General features: G+C 33.8%; 3 protein-coding genes across 9 annotated transcripts in view; all 3 read left to right on the forward strand.

Annotated features, from left to right (window-relative positions):
* Positions 1 to 5,262: 5,262 nt before the first annotated feature.
* LOC126762541 (tektin-1) lies at positions 5,263 to 7,607 on the forward strand. Its single transcript, XM_050479371.1, has 3 exons — positions 5,263 to 5,857; positions 5,918 to 6,430; positions 6,859 to 7,607. The coding sequence occupies exons 1-3, from the start codon at positions 5,685 to 5,687 to the stop codon at positions 7,436 to 7,438; spliced, it is 1,266 nt and encodes a 421-aa protein (XP_050335328.1). The 5' UTR covers positions 5,263 to 5,684; the 3' UTR covers positions 7,439 to 7,607.
* Positions 7,608 to 10,092: 2,485 nt separating this feature from the next.
* Positions 10,093 to 14,052, forward strand: LOC126761583 (E3 ubiquitin-protein ligase Bre1). The gene is made up of 6 exons (XM_050477891.1): positions 10,093 to 10,207; positions 10,391 to 11,504; positions 11,581 to 12,012; positions 12,145 to 12,340; positions 12,392 to 12,659; positions 12,761 to 14,052. The coding sequence occupies exons 2-6, from the start codon at positions 10,404 to 10,406 to the stop codon at positions 13,851 to 13,853; spliced, it is 3,090 nt and encodes a 1,029-aa protein (XP_050333848.1). The 5' UTR covers positions 10,093 to 10,207; positions 10,391 to 10,403; the 3' UTR covers positions 13,854 to 14,052.
* An 827-nt stretch (positions 14,053 to 14,879) lies between these two features.
* Positions 14,880 to 22,995, forward strand: part of LOC126763526 (uncharacterized) — a 55,898-nt gene continuing 47,782 nt past the window's right edge. For 3 of the 7 annotated variants that reach the window (XM_050481094.1, XM_050481100.1, XM_050481101.1), the window contains exons 1-2: positions 14,880 to 15,042; positions 15,977 to 16,516. The gene's annotated coding sequence lies outside the window, so the exon portion shown is untranslated. The other 4 variants (XM_050481095.1, XM_050481096.1, XM_050481099.1 and 1 more) reach the window with 4 other exon arrangements.

The raw sequence follows: 22,995 nt of genomic DNA on the forward strand, positions 1-22,995 counted from the left end.
GGGAAACGAAAACGAGTTATTGTTGCCACAGCCGTTACATATTTCTCTTAATATTAATGTTCCGAAATTTTTATTTCATATATTTTTTTTAGTATTTTCTAAAATACCTGTATATATTGACAGACGTACATGTGCATGTTTATAAAATTATAATCATCTGCAAATATGTCAGCGAAATGTCATATATACTACATAATTTTTCTTCCAACTGTTTGTAGGCAGAATGTATAATACTTGGTCCCGATTTTCTCCTCAATCGCAATTTTCATAATGCTACTGCAACGGATCAAGTCAAAGATAGATTTAGCTTAGGGAATAACACAATGTTTGAAATTTTTTTTAATACATCGAAATATATTAAACAAAAAAGAAATACAAACATAAATGCAACTGCAAGCAACTAAAAGATCCGTAAATTGTATAAATTTAATGGGCAGCAATTTTTATTTCCTAAAAAAACTGAATATACAATATTTAAAAAGTTATTTATTTTTTTCTGAAAAATGTTTAGTGGTTTATTTCGAAAATGTATTGTGCATATAATTTTGTTTTGATATAAAGTATAATAAGAAAAAGTTATATACAAAAATAATAATTATAATAAAATGCAAAAAAAAAGATATTGTGTTTAAGATATAAAAATATAAACTCTTTTTTGTATAAAACTTAAAAGGCGCTTGCGTCATAAATCTTTTTTAAACGAATATGAAATATTGGCATATTAACGAGATAAGTATGCAAAAAAATATAGATTTCGAGTGAATAAAAAAATACGTAAATTCTTTAATGTCACAAAATAAGACATTTCTTATCATCAAAGACCACTACAAAAGGAATTTAATAAAGCGCTGGCTTAAAAAGCTGCATACCCTTCACTGGTTCATATATAAAACTTACTTTCGAATATTGCAAGAAATTTATTATTTCCGTAGAACAAAAACATGTTTATTATATGATTTGCTCAAAATAGGTCAACAACATAAAAATAGTAGAAATTAATAAAGTTTGTTTACATATACTACATGCAATAGAACTGTTTCATATTTAATATACATTTTTATACAACAAATATAAGCAAATTGAAGTATAGCCTAAGAGTAATTAGCATGGTACAATAATGTATGGGCAAACATTAAAAAAATTTCAAATTAAAAGAAATATTGAAATTATCGGACCTAAATATTAACTGAAGAATATGCGAAATTACTTGCCAAATGCAAAATTCAATTGAAAATTATGAAATAATTTTGATAAATGTAATTGAGAGTTATTTTTAAAAACTATATTGGTAAAGTTGACGTGTTATTACCACTTCTATATTAAAATAATTTAATTTCATTAGTATCAATTCTATAATTACAAACGTATTCAATGCTTCATCTGAATAGGTTATCTGAAATTTGAACTTGACCGTATTCACATTTTTAAGTGGAGACACGGCGTGTATTTTTTAATTTTGTATTCAAGTTATATTCTTTATAAATACAACATTAATATGTACAGACATATAAATGCATATAATATTATTTTTTTGATGAAATCAAAAGGTGCTAAACTTATTTAAGCATAAAGCTAAAAGAAATAAAACGAAAACAAATATAAAAATACACGAAAAACAAAAATAAAATCATCTCGATAAAAAATATGTATATTGAACCAAATATGTATGCAATAAAATTCCTAAATTTGCAAATAAAAAGTGAGCAACAGCAGCGTTACAGAAAATACCTCAAGAGCAATTATTTTTGTTACACAAAATGTTTAATGTACATACATAAATACGAATGAAAACTAAAATACGCAAAAACAACCGAAGGAATCACAACAAAAGTAGTTTTGAAAATTATTACTTAAGAGCCAATAATAAATTGTATATTTTTATAGTTACAATTTAAATCATTTATATGATATTTTACAGTAAAACTACCCTGTTTCTTTTATATGTTTTATAATTTTTTTCTTTTATAAGCAAACAGTTCAAAAATTACTGTACAGCAGCAAAGTATGGCGCTAAACTAAACATGTACATACACATAGGCATATAAAATTGCTGAATAGTTACACAAACATACACAAACACATGCACAGTATGCATATAAGAAATGTCTTATTTTTATTGTAGATAAATTATAGACAAGAATCAATGCTGAAATAAAAAATATACAAAATTTATAATGTTTACAAAGAATTAAATAAAACAAGAAAATGTAAAAAAAACTTCAAACCGTTTAACATTTATATAACTGAATTAATTATGCTATATAGCACGAAGGAAGAGAGTGACAATTTTCATGTTGGCTCTTTCTGCAAATATTTTATTAATTTAATTAAGTCATTAGTAAAAGTTGTTTTTCGTTTTTCTTATATATTTTGCATGTATACATATACATACTTACATATCGCCACCTAAAGTGCAAAATAACGTAACTTCACTTTTCATAAGTTTACAAGCGAAGGAAGACCGATATATTAGAAATCACTAATATCGAAACAAAATTTTAATTTTGGTTATATGTATATTAGTTATCATACAAAAACAAAATTAGAGTTTTCGTTATAAAATGATTATCTGGCAACGATTTTCAATTTTTTTTGACAATACGTTGTTTTGCATTTTAGGTGACGATATACACAGACCAAATCCTCAACTCAGGATTCCTGTTATATTTTTAGGATTTTATTAATTTTGAATTACATATGTATGTATATATTTTGTCCATAAAAAGTCTTCCCCAGCATAATTCATATGATTTCTGCTTAAGAATGTTTCATAGATAAAGAGCTTATAAAACCTGATCAAAACTTTCCTGAGAATAAACAAATAAAACAAGAAACAGTTCTGCTGTTTGAAAGAAACGTGCAACACTGCCTTTTGTTCTCAACTGTCAATACAAAATACATATTTACCATCTATGTATGTGACACAACATTTACATAACATACAAAGCAAATATATATATACATTACATATGGTATATATATGCAAAATAATAATTACAATGACATGAACAAAATGAACAAAAAATATGAAACACAAATGTACATAGGTATTCGTATGTAGACTTAAGCCATATACATACAATATGTATATACATGTATATTATGTCTACATGCATATATGTACATATAAATATGTAAGTATGCACATATGTATAATTCGTTAAAGATCGTTTCGATAATGTGAAAACTATTCCTATTTGCAGAAAAGAGAAGACTATAAAAAAAACATGTATTAAATAAAAAACGGAATAAAATAAAAGTTTTAGATGCGTAATAAACTGAGTGGTGGTGTTTTTAAATAACGAGTTGTTCCTATTCACTAAATAAAATGAATTTAAGTATGTACATTTACATCCAAATGTATGTAGATTGAGTTATATGGGAGATCCCAAGAGAGGATGCTATTTCACCCGGCCAAGGGCGTTATTTCGAGAATCTAACCCTGTTTAGATCGGTAAGTAAAAAGAGGATCGCACTTGGATCGATAATAATCAGTGCCTTTTGAAGCTAGAAAAAGAACTCCGAGATATTAAGGGGTTACATGGGTTTTCTCGGGTAAAAAACAGCATTTTTCAACAATTTTTTTCTCATATAAAAAATTAAATATTTTATTAGAATTTTTGATTGTTACAAAGATAAACTATTAACAAAGAAATTCTGAAATTTTTGTAAAAAAATATTTTAAAATTGGCCATTGCGACACCATTTTCGGTGCTTCCTAGGCAAAAAGATGCGCCCGTGTTGGCAGGATAACTCCTTACAGAGTCATCTGAATTGAAAAATACGTGTTTTAGTTAAAACGTTAACTTAGTAATTTTTACAGAAGAATGAAAAAAATCCTTTAAGAATTGTATCACAAAGACTAAGTAAAATGTAATGAAGATCGGTTGAGTAGTTCTCGAGAAAAACACAGTTTCAAGAAAAACGCGTTTAAAGACGACGCACTTAGCCTAGCTAGCCTCGAGCGCACAAGTTCTCAAAGCTGTTTGTACGAAACTATTGTTGTACCTTGTACCCATTACAAGTGTGCTTAGCCGTTTAAGTTTTCTCCCGCCAGCGCCAGCTCAGCTGAATGTCTAAAGGTGAGGTATCCAAGGTGTTTTAGCCTTCAATTCTGTTCTGTTTGTTACAATTTTGTTTGTCACAGAAGGATATTGTGGCCGCTCAGGAACTTTGACTGATACTTCGAACCTACCTACCATGAATTGAAAAACACTACAATACTCGTATCAGAAAGCCTGCAGCTGGTATTTGTGAGTAGTTTTCAACATTAGACAGCTCCTCCAACTAGGTCATGTTGTCGTATGGATGAAAAAACTGCAAAATATTCGTCGCGGTACACGCCGGGGGAGCCAGAGGAAGACCTCCACTCTGTTGGAAGGACTAGGTGGAGAAGGACCTGGCTTCGCTTGGAATCTCCAATTGGCGCCATCTTCTTGCAAAAAGAAGAAACGACTGGCGTGCTGTTGCTAACGCTTAAGCGATGTATACGCCAATAAAGAAGAAGAATGATCATAGTTCTATTTCTTTATCTTTTATTGGTGATATATACTAAATTTTATTCAGAGCAATCAAGTATAGGCCAGACATCTAGAGTGTGAAGCAAAAGACAACTCAAGCTTTAATGCTTTCAGTTTTACATACGTATGGACCGAAAGTATCATCAAAATAAATCAATTCTTGATTATGGGTTGAGGTAAATTTCAATATAGTCGTATACTATGCGTTACGGATATTATAATGCTACAATATTTATGGGATAGATAATTAATTTATTTGAGCGCTGTCGAGTATATAAATGGATATCTTAACATTATCATGCAACGCAAGTTTATTTATTATACTTAGTATAAAGCCATGCTCCTTGAAAAACATCAAACGTTCACTGTAAGTCCTTTCATCTTTATTAGATATTATTTTAGCAAGCGTGATTATTTTGCTAATGTGTATGTGGCGAATGATAGCATTGATTGACCCTGTAGAAACTGGGATTATTGACAAACTTTTCGTATGAAATGTCATTGGATTAAAAACTTGATATAGTGTGGGGAAGGTTTAATTATATTATTATAATTTGTCAATAAAAAAATAATTCGATAGTTACATAATCTGCTAACTAATATATTACTTTAAACAATTTTTTGGTTTTAATAGAATAACATTTTTTTATTAATATTTTTAGGAATAGTAAACATATATAAATATCTAATATATATTAAATATAAAATAAAAATATATTTATTACAGCCCAACCTTGAAAAATTTGAAAGCTCTTCTACCGGATTATATTTTTATGATTGAGAAAATCTTTTCATTTTGCAAAACTACTCTACTGGGTAAGTACTAGATTAATGAAGGCCCATATTGTCAACTTTTTCAGAGCAAAAAAAAAAAATAATAATAAATATTATAATAATCCTCTAGGCAACCACGCACGAACTCCCGTATAATCGATATTATTTTATGTGCTCGTATAAATTTCTCCACATCATGTCTGTTCCAGTTGATTCGTTGTGTATTGAGCTGTTGACTTTAAATAAATTTGTTGTTCATATTGAAGTTTATAATTTATTAAATAAAATAATATTAGATTTTTTTACTTAAATACATACATACAAATATTTGCAAATATTTTTTATAGATCTTTAATCGATTAAGAACAACAATAACGTGAAATCACAAAAATGCTGCCGAATATGCGTACACGACGAATCGCTGGTCTGCATTTGACTGGCAAGGGATATGGTCCTCAAGCGAAAATACCACCGAAGTATACGGAGGAAGACTGGGACTTCAATAATCAGGTGAAATTTCGCATCACCTGCGATCAGGAACGTTTAGCGGAGCGTATTGTAGAGTAAGAGATACGTGATATATTAAAAAAAAAAATGAACTGTCAATCACTACCGTTATGTAGAGAATCACAACGGATTGTGGACGAAACCAAAGACACTACTAAAAGTTGGCAGCGTGAAGTGGAGCATCATATGCGCGAGCGCACTAGCGAAATTCGCTTTTTATTAGATGAATTGAATAGGCAAAAGAAAACGGCCATGCTGGAGGATGAGGCGCTGAATACATATCGTAATCGTGTACTCAACGCTATCGATTTTCTGAAGGAGAAATCGTTGGCCATAAATCAGCGTTGTCAGATACTGCGAGAAGGTCGTATTGGAGTGGACCTGTGCGATGACGAGGTGGATCGTTGTTTGCGTCGCGAGTTGAAGGTTATTAAAGGCTGTCAGTGTTTAATGGATCGTTCACTGAAAGAGGCAAACGAACAGATACGTAGTCTACGCGCCACAATGTATTTGTTAGATAAGGATCTGGCACAGAAGGATAAATCTCTCTTGATTGATGAAAATAATTTAACACTGCGAGAGACACAGCGCAATTTAGGTCACGGAAAAGATCTATCGAATCTTGAATGGTAATTTAATTTCAACCGTTAACTTTCTCTTCATTGGCGTAGTAATGGCGAGGATGTTTTGTTCTTTTCATTAGGGTTGTTTTTTTTTTACGTGTCGGGTTCCAAACCCAACGCACAACCCTGGGGAGGGATGTTTCGTTTTCTCATTTTAGCTCGCCTTCAAACGGATGTGTTTTTATTACGCAGAGGATACTTGGCCTAAGGCTGGAAGTCGTGAGTTGCTTGAGCCATATATAAAATAAGTCCTCCCAAGTGAATGGCGCTCAGAGAGCTTTCCTTATTTGCGTGAACTTCTACACATGGCTCCATCCTCCGTTAACTACTGATACTTTTTATGCCTTTAAAATTCTTTTTATAAGTTATTCAATTTGTTATAACAAACCTCTAAGATGAACTAATTGAATTTCCCATTTCTGTGTCTTCTGTAGTCGTTACTCATTGGGCGAGTGGCAACATACAACATATAAAAACATTGAAGACAACGCCAAAGAGTTGAATTCAGCCTCACAATTGCGTGCTTATATTGATTTGTTGTTGAAACAGGTGTGCGAGGACATGCAAAATCAAACGGATCGCACCAATGAGGCTTTCGAACGGCGCATCGCCGAAATGAAGCACATTAAGAAATGTTTAGAGGATAAGCACAACGATTGCATGACTCATATACACGAGCTGCAACGCAACATTCAGCAGTTGGAGAAGGAGTTGGCCGATAAGCAACGCTCATTGACTCTCTGTCAGACGCGTTTGAGTAATCGTGCACGTCGCCCGGGCCTTGAGCTAACCTGTGATAGTGTGCAGGATGCACTCTATCATGAAATGGAGGCCTTGCAAGCATCAATATGTAAACTGAATCAGAAGATCAATGAAAATAAAGCTTCGTTACGCTATTTGCTACACGTACAAATAATGCAGGAGGAAGAGATCAATATTAAAGCTAACAGCATCAAAATTGACGAAGTTGACTGCATGACCATTAGGCAAGCCCTGAAATATCAATCGTTCTAAATTCTAAAGCAATCGAGTGCAATCAAAACTATATATTTATTGATATAATTGTAATTCCATGTTAACATGTGACACATTCATATGTATAAAGACATATGTACATATGGTATATAAAATCACTGCCATTTATTATGCGTTCTACTACAAATAAAATTAGCCGCTTTCTCTACTTATTTGTTTATATTAAAATGTCAATGTCGTCATATATCTCCTACAGCTCATCGTTCCATCGAGTGAATTGTAGATTTGGTCTTTGTTTATCGAGAGAGAACAATTGTCAACTCAGTCCGAAGTAACACCTGTTAGCAAGAGTTATTCTGTGTTGGATTCGAGGCTAACGTTGATATTGGTGTTAATGCTGCTTCCAAGATGGACGAAATTATCTACGACTTTGAAGTTATGACTGCCAACATTGACGTGGGAGCAAAGTCACGAGTGGGACGACTGTTTGTTTGATGACAGGATATATTCGTCTTGCCCTCGTTCACTTCCCGACCTATTTGCTTCGCTTCCTCATCTAGTTTGGAGAAAGCAGAACTAACGGCGCGGTTATTGAGGCCAGTGATATCAATGTCATCTGCAGCTCGAATTATTTTCTCCAGAAGAAAGTTAAAGAAGTCGCACGATAGGGAGTTGCTTTGTCTGAAACCTCGTTTGGTGTCGAACGGTTGTAGTCGATTGTAACGTTGCGAGGTAGTCAGTCTGTTTTCTCTTTACTGCGACACGGCAGTCCTCATAGTACCAGCTGTCCTTTTGCGTTTTCCGAAAACCAGTGGTTCCGTTGGCAGCTGAATATAAAGAGCTGCTGAAGTGCTGTCCAATAGAAAATCATTTGGCTGTCAGTTGTGATTGCAGCTTCTCCACGTCGAACCTTCCTTGTGATTGTTGACTTGCTTTTTTTGCTGCACAGAGACGGGTGCGTATTTTCGCTGCAACAAGATAGTGGTCCGAATCATCGCTAGGGCCTCAGAGCGTACTCACGTCTAAAACACTGGAGACGTGTCTTCCTTAGCTTTTCGATCCGGAGGCAGCCAGGTAGCTTGATGAATTTTCCTACGCTGGAGTCTAAAACTATAGATAACCACATGTATTTCGTGCCACGGCAAAGTCGATCAGTCTCAACCCATTTGGGGATGTTTCATAATGGAGGATTTTATCGATTGTTGTGCCAAAAATCCCTTCTTTGCACACACTGCCGTTAAAGTCGCCTAGCACGACTTTGACATCGTGGCGGGGGCAGCTCAATTTCATAGTGAGCTCTTGCTGAAATCAATCAGTCGCTCTTCATTCTTGTATAGTCTTTAATTGTTTTTAAAATTGTCTAGTCTTTTTATATTTGGTTCATAGTTCGCAACATTTATTTATTTGCATGAGTTGGAGGTACTTTTGTAACATTTAGTTATGTAATCGCAGTCGATTGATATTTGATTTCAAGACAATAGGTTACGAAAAACAGTCCACACCTGAGAAACATCAATGAATCAAAAAAAGTGTTGGTTACTAGAAAAATGGCGCGACGGCGCGTTGTAAGGTGAAACTAAAAATGTTATCTTATGTTATGTTTATGTTGAAAGTATTCTCGTCTGTATGTGAGAAGACCATCCAAAAACAAAATTAATTCAAAACATTGCATAAAAACTGTAAAATATGGCCAGAAACGATTATTTTACATATTGCTGAAGTGACTTCCGGTCTTAGCCAAAAAACATCCGTTTGAAGGCGAGCTAGGGTGAGAAGGCGAAAAAATATGTAAAAACATATAACTCTATATTTATCTCAATTAGTTTTAGATGCTACAAACAAGAGTTAGGTGAGCAAAATTATTATGTCCGATTCACGAAGAACTTTTGCTTCGCTTTGCGTCAGACATTTGTTTTGACAGAAAAGTTCGATGTATGCTTTTGTGTGAATACGTTCACATAACAAGTTTTCGCCGCGAAACCAAGCAAAATGTTGGGCAACTCACATCTTTTTGCGCTTTTCAAAGCAACAGTCGCCACTTTTATTAGAGAAAAACCCTGAAAGCAAATCGCTCATTAGGTTTGTTTACTGTGCTTCATTGTTTCAGTAAGAACTGTCACACAAAGCGAAGAAAGTTGTATGAGAATGGCTCTTTATACTCGTTGCAGTATGTTGTGAAAGTATAGTAAAAATGAATTATAAATTCAAAATATTTTGCTTTGCGTTTTTGTATAAAAATTTGCAAAAGTCAATATTTTACGTTATGTTTTTTTTTTTTGTTTATTGGATAAAGAATCAATCATAATTTAAAATTCAAATCTTCTTGTTTTTGTAACTTGTCTATTTGAATTAGAGGAAACATGAATGAAGTGTAATGATTTGTACACACACATCCCTTTGATCAATTTAATACACATGCATGCATTGCTTTTCCTCTTCCGTAATATTTTAAATATTTATTCCTTCCTGCAACATAGAAATATTTTGTATTTTCATACATTTCAATAATCAAAATAAAAGTAAAACTTCAGTCACGTAAAACTTTTTTAATTTCTACGTTAAATTCTTATCAATTGTGTTTAATTTAATATAGGGATTGCATTTGGTTTTAAATCACAGGAAGACAGATTTTTTGCTGATATTTACTTTTACGGCGTGTTTAACACGCTGTGTTTCTATTTCACCTATTCCGCGAAGCTCTGTTTTAAGAAGTTTTGTATTCCGACGCAGAATAGAAATGCTTACAATTTTTTTTAGGTCATTTTCCTTTTGCTTGCGAAAATTTTTATATATAATTTGTTAAAAAGGGTAAGTTGTAGTTTAAATGTTGTTAATTTATTATAATAAAACTATATAGGTTGGAATATTAAAAGAAAACATGCAAGAATGTGAAAGATCACTATTGATTATAAGACCCGGCACTCTGTTGCTTGTTATTTTACTTAATTGCTTCATTCTCCAACAATTTTCTAGTAATTTTGTAAAATTTAGATATTCCAGCAAAATGTCGAAACGTAGTGCAGAGGAATCTGGTGGTGGCGGTAGCACCGCGGTTGCCACAAATCTCGGGCAGCCACCAATTAAGAAAGTTCATTTTGAACCGCACCTCATTGGGCCTGTGTCGACACTGGAAGAAATGGATATTAAAGTCCTTGAGTTTCAAAATAAAAAACTAGCACAGCGCATTGAACAACGGATGCGAACCGAAGCAGAATTGAGGCATCGTATTGAACAATTGGAAAAGCGTCAAATGCAAGACGATGCCGTGTTGAATGTAGTAAATCGATATTGGAATCAGCTAAATGAAGATATACGTGTGCTCTTGCAACGTTTCGACGCTGAAACGGCTGATGAGTCTGAAAATCGTAATGAGAATGAAGTTACCACATCTTTCCTCATACAATTATCCACCTGGGATAAAGAGGAGCTTGACGATAAACTTGCTAATCGTGTTCAAGTTTCAAAGAGGGCGGTGGCAAAGATAGTGCAAGTGATTGATCGAATCATGCAACGTAATGAAAAGATAACATTAGCTCTGAAAGAAGGAAATGGCGTTGCGAGCGGTAGTAATGCTAATGCGAATGCGGAAGGCGAAGATGGAACAGATAATGTTACCAATAATATTTTGCCAAATATCGATGAGACTCTAAAGCAAACGCACATTGAAATTATGACCGAAAACCGAAATTTGCAAAGCTTAAACACTTCGTTGCATGAAAAATTTCATACAATTTCATTAAAAATGAAAGAGTGTCAAGATGCTTTGACTGCTAAAGAGACCGAAAATGCAGAGCTAAAAAATCAGATAGACGAGTTACAATATGATTTGGAAAAAGTGCACTGTCGCAACGATAAGTTAGAAAATCATTTGGCAGAAGCCATAGAGAAGTTGAAGGCTTACCATCAAATGCATGGAGATCCTAATAAAAGCTCATCTTCTGGTAAAGGAACAGCCACTGCAAATGTAAACAGCCAACATTACGAAGATTTGCAAAAGGATTTAGAAGAGTATCGTGAACTGGCAAACAATCGTCTGCAGGAGTTGGATAAATTGCATGCTACACATAGGGAGACGTTAAAGGAGGTGGAAAAATTAAAAATGGATGTAAGTATTTTATATAAATAGATTTGTATGTTACAACATAAAAAAAATAAAAATATTCCTTTTATATGTTCAATAGATTCGTCAGTTGCCTGAATCGGTGATTGTTGAAACGACAGAATACAAATGCTTGCAGTCACAGTTCTCGGTTCTCTATAACGAATCCATGCAAATAAAAACCATGTTAGATGAAACACGTAATCAGTTGCAGACAAGTAAGAACCAACATTTACGTCAGATTGAAGTTATGGAAAGTGAAGAATTGATTGCACAAAAGAAGGTACGGAGTGAAATGATTCAAATGGAGGACGTGTTGGCTCAGATTAGGAAAGAATATGAAACGTTGCGCATTGAATTTGAGCAAAATATGGCTGCTAACGAGCAAACAGCACCAATAAATAGGGAAATGCGACATTTAATTACTTCCTTACAAAACCATAATTTGCAGTTAAAAGGAGAAGGTCAGCGATATAAGCGTAAATATAAGGATGCTTCAGCAGATAATGTAAAGGTGGGTATTGTATGAATTCCATACAATTTATTGTTTTTGGAAATTGCATGGAAAAAATGAATAAAGTAATAATTCGACATTTGAAAATGATTATGTATATGCTAATATTTTTATATGTATTATACATTTTAGCTTCGAAAAGAAATAGAGGATGCATTGGCGAAGCTGGAGGGTACAAAGCAGCAACCGCCCGCAACAGAGGAGGTCAAACTAGAGGGTGGAAATACTGTGAAAGAGGAGAATGCCGCTGGTGGCGCAGGAACAACTGGTACTAGCTCTAACGAATCATCAACAACCGTCAAGGATGAAGCAGGTGCCAACATCAAAGGTTAACTAATATGTTTGATCACAAGCAGAGATAATAATCAAAATATTCTAGGGGATGATGGTGATGACGAGATGAAGGAGCAAAAAGATGGAATAAAGCAAGAAAAAAATTCCACAGGAGTCACTACAGTTGTCGGGGAGAAGAAAGATGCTCAAGCTGCAGGTAGTACAAACAGCAATGCAACAAGTGCAGCAACGGTCGCTGGAACGCCATGCACAGCCACCGTCAAGGTTGAAAAGGACGCAAAAGATGTGCCAAAGGCCAAGGATATAAAAGTAGTTGAATCCGAAATTGTGCGTGATTTAAAGGCACAGCTTAAGTAAGTCTTTTCACAAAAGTCCTTGAAATACAATTAAAATCTAAGTTTCTGAGCCTATTCACATTATACATAAATAAAATAAAAATCTCCTTTGTTTGCAGAAAAGCATTAAATGATCAAAAGGAAATGAAGCTTCTTCTTGATATGTATAAAGGTGTTTCAAAGGATCAGCGTGACAAAGTGCAGCTTATGGCAACCGAGAAGAAACTCCGGTCAGAAATAGAGGAATTGCGTCAACAATTAAAGAAAATACAGGAAAGTAAAAGAGAAGAGCGTAAAAAGTTGGCAGATGAAGAAGCATTACGCAAGATTAAGCAACTTGAGGAGCAGAAGTATGAACTGCAAAAACAAGTGGCCAGTCAAAAGCCAGTGGAGAATGCATGGGGTGGGCCGGGTGGTGCGAATTATGCTCGTCCATTTGTTGGCTCACATGAAGAGGAAGCTCTACTAAATGAAATGGAAGTAACAGGTCAGGCATTTGAAGATATGCAGGAACAAAACTCTCGACTAATACAACAACTACGTGAAAAGGATGATGCAAACTTTAAGCTTATGTCGGAACGCATTAAAGCTAACCAGATGCATAATTTATTACGAGAGGAAAAACAAATATTAGTAGATCAAATGACCACTCGAGATACTCAAATTGAAGCAATGCATATTGTATTGCGAAAGCTAGAAGAAAAGGAACGTAGCCTTCAAGCTACCGTAGCCACTATAGAGAAGGAGTTGATGTTGCGTCAACAAGCAATGGAAATGCACAAACGCAAAGCCATTGAGTCCGCACAGTCAGCAGCAGATTTAAAGTTGCATTTAGAAAAGTATCACTCTCAGATGAAGGAAGCGCAACAAGTTGTTGCGGAAAAAACTAGCTCGCTTGAGGCGGAGGCTTATAAAACAAAGCGCTTACAGGAAGAACTAGCGCAGTTTAAGCGCAAGGCTGAACGCATGAAAAAGATTGAAATGGCTGGCAGTACTATTGATGAAGTAGTATTAGAAGAGATTCGCGAATATAAAGAGACTCTCACCTGTCCTTCATGTAAGGTTAAACGCAAAGATGCCGTTTTATCGAAATGTTTCCATGTTTTCTGCTATGACTGTTTACGTACTCGCTACGAAACTAGACAGCGGAAATGTCCTAAATGCAATTGCGCTTTTGGTGCAAATGATTACCATCGCCTCTATTTAACCTAAGAATTTCAGTACGCTGTTATTAGATTTCCATTAAGTAATCCCAATTGGCTTTTACTGTCAAAAGTTCAGAAGAGCGGTGATCAGATGGGGCTTTTTGCAGTCCTCATATCTACTGAATACAATCCATACATTATGATTTATGTTAGGTATATGCTAAATATGCATTAATAATTGCAATAAATTTACCTGTATATCTCTACATCTTGTGTTTGTCTTTCCTGGTATATAAATTTTGAGCAGGTGGTGAAAGCTTCTATTGTAGAGAAATATAGATTTAGTATGCGATTCCTGTAAAGCTTAATATCCATATTATTTCCATCATTTGTGATTTTATTATGAGCGGAATAGTTACTCATCGATATTATGAGAATTGTCGGATTTGTGATTTTCCATCCAAGGCGTTAGTATAGAAATAGCGACAAATGGAAATTAAAAGGGGGAAATAAAGTTTCTAGTAGTTTTTTGCTGAGTAGGTGGAACACTTTGCCAAAAGAACTGTTTTTACACAAGCAATATACAACTATGTTACTTGTAGCGGCAGAACAACAACAAATATATTAGCGCAGTATTACAAACTCTCTATGTGCTTATTAAATATCATATAACATGCATTATTACAAAAATATGTATGTTATTAATTTATTTTTATATAAATTCAGAAATATATATTATGTATGTAATGGTTTCTTACAAAACGGAAACTGACTGGAAGCTGACACAGGAAAAGAAAATAACATCCCTGCTTGTGATTACTGAGTTGCATGGAAAATAAATTCGACTACATAAACTATTTCATTTCACGTATATTTTTATTTTTAGCGAATGTATATTTTTTTCAAACATTTAAATAAAAAACTTCTCTGCAACTATTTCCTATAAAATATATAATACATTATATAATACATATATATGAATTTCATATTGTAATGTTTTGAGTGAATGACATGCAACCCTGAAATGTGTAGTGGTAATGTTACCTTTTTCTGCTACGCTTTTCAGTGTTTAGCAGTTTTAACATCAGTTCTGTTCGGCGTTGCATTTCTGTTCGATCTAAAATCGGGTTCGGATGTAACTGATTTGCACTAATGGCACGTTGTTGTTAATTGTACGTTGGGATTAATTTTCGGTCTTTTTAACAAAAGCTTCATATCGAATTTGTGTTGTGCAAAAGTGAATAAAAAAATATATGGTTAGTTATGAGTTGCATTATGCATACGTTAATAAAGATGTCTATAAAGAATCAACAGAGAAAATGTATTACTAAAGTGCAGAAAGAGTGAAGTCGCAAGGAAGTTCATGACTTCCGCAAAAGCTAAAGATTTAATTGATTTTTCGCCCATGGGTGAATGTGCGAGTGTATATGTGTGTGAAATACAGCTGCTGCAAATTCGCAGGCTGCACAATACAGAAAATTAGAAAGTAAATGTTTGCTTACAAAGTAATAGTTATAGAAATAGATAAATAACTTTAATAATATGCATATTATTGTATGACAAACCATCGCAGCTTAATTTGAAATATTTTATAATTCGCAAAATATTCACGTAAATTAATTGTAAATTAGTCTGATACCTGTAATTCTGGATATTCTATGTTCTTACACGCAGTTATGGACATAAATATATTTAACCACATCTATGTATGTATGTAAGATCGGGATCGTGAAACTGGAATAACAACAATCCTGTTAGCTCTATTGTATTATTAGGTAAATATGTGCGAGCAGCTGCTTTGAAGTAGTACATGGTAGGCATTTGTGCTAGCAGCTGTCTTCAAATGTGTCCTTGTCCTTGATAGTAGAAGCACAGTTCATGAGGCACTTTGGCACGTTGTGCCTTTGTCTTTATTTATAATCTATTGTCGGCCCATAAAGACGTTGATAATTGTGCAATTTTATGAAAAAGTTCCGCACCAATTGTGAATGCGTCAAAGGTTTTGTTCTTTGAGCCTGAAATGCTATGTTACAATTTTTTGATTGCAAAATTGTGAAATAATAGGCAAATTATTTAAAATAAATTTTAGAAGATATGTTACTAACATATGTATATGTACATACAAAAATCTATAAATACATAAGTAAAAACTGTTTTAAACTTTTCGTTTATAAAATAATAATAAAATAGTTTAAAACCAGACATAAATTTTTACACTTGCTCATATACATACATATGTACATACATACATATACAGATAAAGGTATGTACATAATGTAACGGCCCAATCCAATATAAAACAATAAACAAACCACGACTCGTCTATCAAATCAAACGAAATATCTACACACACATTCGTTCGTCACACAGCACATTAACCAATTGAAGCAAAACGGCACCAGAGCCAGCCAGCACAAAGTATACTATAAACAGCAAAAACCGCCATCGCAACATCAGCAGTACCAGCAGCAACTGCCACACAAACTTAGAGACCCCCTGACATTTAAATTTTTTCCTACACTTTTGTGGTACATTGCATTGGTTTTTTTTTTGTGCAACAACGTGCGCATCAATAATATTATCTCTAACAGCAACAGCTTCAACGGTAGCTGCACTTACAATCTAAACTACAGCTCAAAAATCACAGCGCCGGCATCGAGGAAACTATAGGAGCCAAACCACAACGTGCCGTGACGAAGTCATCATATGGTGTTTTTGCTGGAATTGTGGGTAAGTAACATACATATAAACATATTAATATATCATACGTAACATATGTCACTTTGTTTTTACATATACATACAGACACACACCTATGTACAAACACACATAGTACATGTAAAGGAAGTGTTCAATTATATACGATTTTTAAATATTATTTACCCGCCATCATCATCAATGAATGCTCAGTGCCACATTAAAAAGCCTACTTAAGCGTCGGAATAGTTGGCAATTTGTAGTTTTCAATCATTTCGAACGGGGCTGAAATTGGTGCTTCAATTGATATAGCGTAGAGACATATCTACATTACTATATGTAAAGGCTTGCGAATCTGAAACTTCCCTTTGATATATGTAGATACGTATGTACATACGTACATATGTAGATATATAGATTTTATGTGTACATAATAAGGCTTTTGCTTTCTGTTTAATGGATTTCACATAATTTTTGCAACTTGCCTTAACCATTATTATTTCCGTTCTGTGAATAGCCGGCTGCACGTGCTTATCACAACGATTTCGTATTTACTCTGAAGTTATTAAGACTCGAGGTTGTTGTATTCTTTTTTGTTCGGTGCCAATGATTTAACCTTGAACTGAATAAACAGTTATATTTATGTTTTTGAAACAATTTTAGGTTTTTAATTTGACTCTATTTAAATTCACCATCAATTTGAGGGACTTTTTATAACCAAAAAGTGTTGAAATGCAAAAATATAAAAAAATTCAAAACAAAGTAAGATTCTTATTCTGACATTAAATACTTCTTACAAATACGAGTATTCGCAAGCCTTTGGGTTGCTACTTAAAACTTGGCATGCTCCCTTTGTCGGATATCTTCAAGAGCGCCACAGCAAAGGGTTGGAGAAGCTCTACCTATTATATGAAAGTAGGTGCGATTACTTGTACTTATGTGTGTATATTCATGTTCATATAACTGCATAAACTATAATGGCGTGTACTTAACGCGCTTTATTATTTTTATAACTTGTTTGCTAATTCAAAGATAAAAACCAGTTATCTTATCAGGTGATGAATCAATAAATTGTTTCAGCGAATTTGTTTTGTCTTGATGATGCCTCCCTTTCTCCTTATTCGCTTTCAGTTATTTGCAACTAAACTTTTACATGTTCCTACCCATTTTGCATTTTTCTTTTCTTTTGATTTTGTTTGATTTCACTTGTTCTTTAACGACGCGTCCAGCTTTGAAGTTATTCCTTACCTGTGTGAAGTAAATTAAAATTTTATATATACTTACATATGTATGTATGTACATTATGTACGTATCTATGTACATTTGTATGTTTGTGAAATGACGGTTGTCAAAATGTACACACATGTATGAATGCAATCTAATTGTATGACTCAATTTCGATTTGCTAAACTTCACAACTTTTGTTTTGTTGTCGTTTTTTATTCTCCAATTTTGTATGAGATTGCTTGAGTTTACGAGATTTCAAGTTCGCAAATTTGCGTTACCCTTAAACTTACTGTACAATGCTGCTTTATAATAAATAATTACATTTATCCGTATACATATTAACATAAAAAGCGTGAACCGTCGACAGATGCCAATACACTTTGCGCTGAGATAAATTTAAAAGTATTCATTCTTCAAAATAAATATTAAGAAAGGAAGCCGGCAGGTCATTAAAAGTTGCTTATTAATTTTCAAGGTTTTCGTTAAATTTTCGTTTGATTTTTGATTAATATAATTACAGTTAACATTTGCATCCGTTGTTTGGTATCTACATACATATGTATATATTGTACATAATTTCCATATATTATTTTACAATTTCATTTAACTCGCTCCACTGTAAATGGTGGCCTAAAATTCTAATCCAGTTAATATTGTGAGAGTAAATAAGTTCAGAAGACGGCAACAATAAAAAAAAACAAGAAAAAACGTTAACTTTGGCTGCACCGAAGCTAATATACCCTTCACAGGTGTATTTCTTTTAGTAACTATATGTTCAGTTTGTATGGAAGCTATATGTTATAGTAATCCGATCTGAACAATTTTTTCGGAGATTACATTGTTGCCTTAGAAAATAATCTATACCAAATTTGGTGAAGATACATTGACAAATGTGAAAGTTTTCCATACAAGAACTTGATTCCGATCGTTCAGTTTATATGGCAGCTATATGTGATATCGGCCATTCCGACAAATGAGCAGCTTCTTGAAGAGAAAATGACGTTTGCAAAATTTCAAAAGAATATCTTAAAAACTGAGGGACAAGTTCGTATATATATACAGACGGACGGAGGGACAGACAGACAGACGGATATGGTTAAATCGACTCAGCTCAACATACTGATCATTTCTATATATACTTTATAGGGTCTCCGACGCTTCTTTCTGGGTGTTACAAACATCGTGACAAACTTAATATACCCTGTTCAGGGTATAACAAGAAAAACCATTAACTACGGCTGCCGCGAAGCTGTAATACCCTTCACAAACAAAAAAGTTTCTACAGAAGAACTTGAGATTGTTACCTTGAAGAATAATACATGCTAGATATCGTGAAAATATCAGGTCAAATAAAAAAAGTTTCTTTACAAGAACTTAATTCAGTTTGTATGATAGCTATAAGGTAAAGAGGCCGATAACGGTCTTTCTGACAAACTAACAGTTCTTGTTAAAAATGAACGCTTGCAAAATTTCAGATCGGCTCCTCAAAAACTGAGTGACAAATTCGCGTATATTCAGACAGACAGAAAGACATGTAAAAACAAGTAAGGAAGGGCTAAGTTCGTGTGTCACCGAACATTTTATACTCTCGCATGATAAAGTGATAATCGAGATTTCATTATCCGTCATTTACATATTTTTTTATTTTGCTGTAAAATTAATTAGATTAGATCAATTTGTGTACTTTGAGTATTGAATTGTATTTTCATTTCCTAATGTTTATATTATACAGAGAAGGCATCAGATGAAACTCAAAATAGCGTTATATTAGAAGAAGGCGTGGTTGTGAACCGATTTCACCCATATTTCGTACATGTCATCAGGGTGTTAAGAAAATATTACATACCGAATTTCATTGAAATCCGTCGAGTAGTTCCTGAGATATGGTTTTTGGTCCATAAGTGGGCGACGCCACGCCCATTTTCAATTAAAAAAAAAAAAACCTAAGTGCAGCTTCCTTCTGCCATTTCTTCCGTGGGAGGTGGGCGTGGTTATTATCCGATTTCTTCCATTTTTGAACTGTATATGGAAATGCCTGAAGGAAACGACTCTATAGAGTTTGGTTGACATAGCTATAGTAGTTTCCGAGATATGTACAAAAAACTTAGTAGGGGGCGGGGCCACGCCCACTTTTCCTCCCTAATGCGATCCTTTGTGCCAAATTTCAATTTAATATCTTTATTTATGGCTTAGTTATGACACTTTATAGGTTTTCGGTTTTCGCCATTTTGTGGGCGTGGCAGTGGGCCGATTTTGCCCATCTTCGAACTTAACCTTCTTATGGTGCCAAGAAATACGTGTACCAAGTTCATCATCATCATGATATCTCAATTTTTACTTAAGTTACAGCTTGCACGGACGGATGGACAGACGGGAGGATGGACAGACGGACGGACGGACAGACAGACATCCGGATTTCAACTCTACTCGTCACCCTGATCATTTTGGTATATATAACCCTATATCTGACTCTTTTAGTTTTAGGACTTACAAACAACCGTTATGTGAACAAAACTATAATACTCTCCTTAGCAACTTTGTTGCGAGAGTATAAATATATGTATGATCCAACTTCTATTATATGTAGATGGGGTTGAATATGATTTCGCCTAGGGAAAGGAAAACCGTTTTTTGAATGAACATATGGCTTTATTCTTTAACATAATCTCCAACTAGAGTAATGTATTTGTTGTAACTATTGTCCCACATTTTGATACCGGCTTGATAGTGTGTAGCTTCGAGGCTTCCTAAATAGGCGCTTTTTTCCAGCTTGACCTTTAACGCCTTCTCTTTTGAGTAACTTTTGGAATCTGGGAATAGTCGCAGACGATCACATATGGCGATTACGATTGGTGTCGGAGGAATTTTTAAAGTTTAAACTTAAAGAAACGAAAATTAATTGGTGAAATTTTAGTTTGAATGAAAAAACAAAAATTTCTATGTTAAATTAATAGGAAACTTAAAAAAAAGCGATCCTTTAGAGTTAAGCTACAGCACGTGGATTGAGGGGGGTTTTTTTTATCAATCACTTACATTTGAGGGGGTAAGAGCACCCTAATATATACTATATCAATTATCTAAAATTTTCGAATCCTGATCAACCAAGAGTTTTCGGCCCAAACCTCCGGCCTCTTTTAACGAAAGCCTCTCGAAAACAACGCACAACACTCAAATAGTATTCCTTGTTGACAGTATGGCCGGTCAGAAGGAATTCGGAGTGCACCACACTTCAATAATCAAAGAAAACTGTCAATATAATCTTGTTTTTGACCTGCTTTTCCGTGGTTTTTTCGGCTTCGGCTCACCTTTGCCACGATATTCGGCCGATAGATCATCTGTTTCCGGGTCGTAAGCTTATGTCCAAGACTCATCCCCAGTAATAATATGTTTCTTGGCATCCTGGTAGTCGGAAAGCATTGTTTCACAGACGTTAACGCGACGCTATCTTTCGAAAAAATTTAATGATTTTGGAATCAATAGTGCTTTCACTTTTCTTAGGCCCAAATGGTCATTCAAAATGGTTTCCACTGACCTTTCCGATATTTCAATCATGCCAGCAAGATCTCTGACTGTCAATCGTCGATTCTCATGCACCAATTCCTTTATTTTGTTGACGTGTTGATCATCAGTTGATGTTTATGGTCGTCCTGGATGTGGTTTGTCATCAACGCGTTCTCGACCCTCTTTGAATAATTTGTACCAATCAAAAACACTTTCACAAACAATTCCATTCCTTCCAACATTCTGAACGTTTCAGCACTAAAAATTTGATTTCCCACACAAAATTTAATGGATCTTCTGGGTTGAATAATTCCATTAATCGTAAAAACCGACGAATCACTTTATGTACTTCAGAAAGATAAGAGTATACTTAACTCTAATGGTTATTTTGATGTGAAAATTGGCAAAGATGTCACTGGTATGACTGCCAAATGAGAAAAAGATGATTCGGCAAATGGGTTTACGCGCGAAACTTTGATTAAATGATCTTACTATTTTTCAATTTGTTTTTGTATAGACAGCGTATTGGTTTCTTCCCTTACTACCAATTTTCTTTGTCCTTGTACTGATGTCTTAGAGATGTAAGATTTCGGTCAGAATAACTATGTATATTATAGTCTCATGTTAGTTGAAAAAATAAAAAATTCTACTTCGATTATGGAATAAAATCGTAATAAAAATAATGTTATAATTTTTATATGTACATATCGTCACCTGAAATGCAAAATAACGTATCATCAAAAAATTCAAAATTGAGTGTCTTATTGATTACGATTCACTACTTCAAATTATATACATAATATTACATATGTCCAACATTTTCAGGTTCTGCGATCAGATATAAACCAATTTTAATCAATATTAAATTTTTTTTCACTCATGTTCCATTTTATTTCGTGTTTCATTCATGCCACTGTAAATTTCCGAAAATGTTGTTACGTTATTTTGCATTTCAGGTGACGATATGTATGTATGCCCGATGTTTTTCTAACTATATGTATTTTATGTCATTCACAATGTTTGACATGTAACTAGTATAATTCTTGACTAGTTTGATGCTTCACAGCAGAGAAATATCATACAGGGTTTTATGCGTATGTGTATGTAAATTTATTTGCGAATGTCCCCTTTTTATGGTGAAATTATAATTGCGTGGGTCTTTATTTCTAACAATGAAACATGAATAGAAAGCAGCGCCAGCGCATTCATAGCATACATATATTTACACAACCAAATTAGGAATTTTGTAAGAAATTATGTATCAACAGTAAAGTACATATGTATGTATGTATGGTATGTGAATACGTTTGCATATAAATTTAAGAAATTGAGGACGCCATTAGCTTTATGGTCAGATTTTTCTTCAGTATTTACCATAGGAACAAACGAATTTTATCAAAGTTTGTAATCGTAGCCTTACCATATTCAAATATTTTAGGCTTTCGCTCGATAATTGTTTCAATAAAGCAGGAGGTTTAATGACAGTTTTCGCGTTGGTTTTGCATTCGTGTATTTGTTGACTCAGTTAAAACAATCAATTTTTTTAACATATGTATGTACGTACGTATGGTATATACGCATGTTTTAGCTACTCATAAATTAGGCTTGTATTTTGCAATGATATACATACATACCATACAATGTACATGTACTCATGCAACCGGTGTTAGTGTTTTGCAAGCCAACCTTAGAGATGATCAAACAAGCGGTCTGTATACTCACGATAACATATTTGGTTATGAATTTAGCAGTATTTAGTTAGTTCTGAATATGCCCCAATGCTA

This window comes from Bactrocera neohumeralis, chromosome 6, assembly GCF_024586455.1.
Source record: "Bactrocera neohumeralis isolate Rockhampton chromosome 6, APGP_CSIRO_Bneo_wtdbg2-racon-allhic-juicebox.fasta_v2, whole genome shotgun sequence".
Lineage (NCBI taxonomy): Eukaryota > Metazoa > Arthropoda > Insecta > Diptera > Tephritidae > Bactrocera > Bactrocera neohumeralis.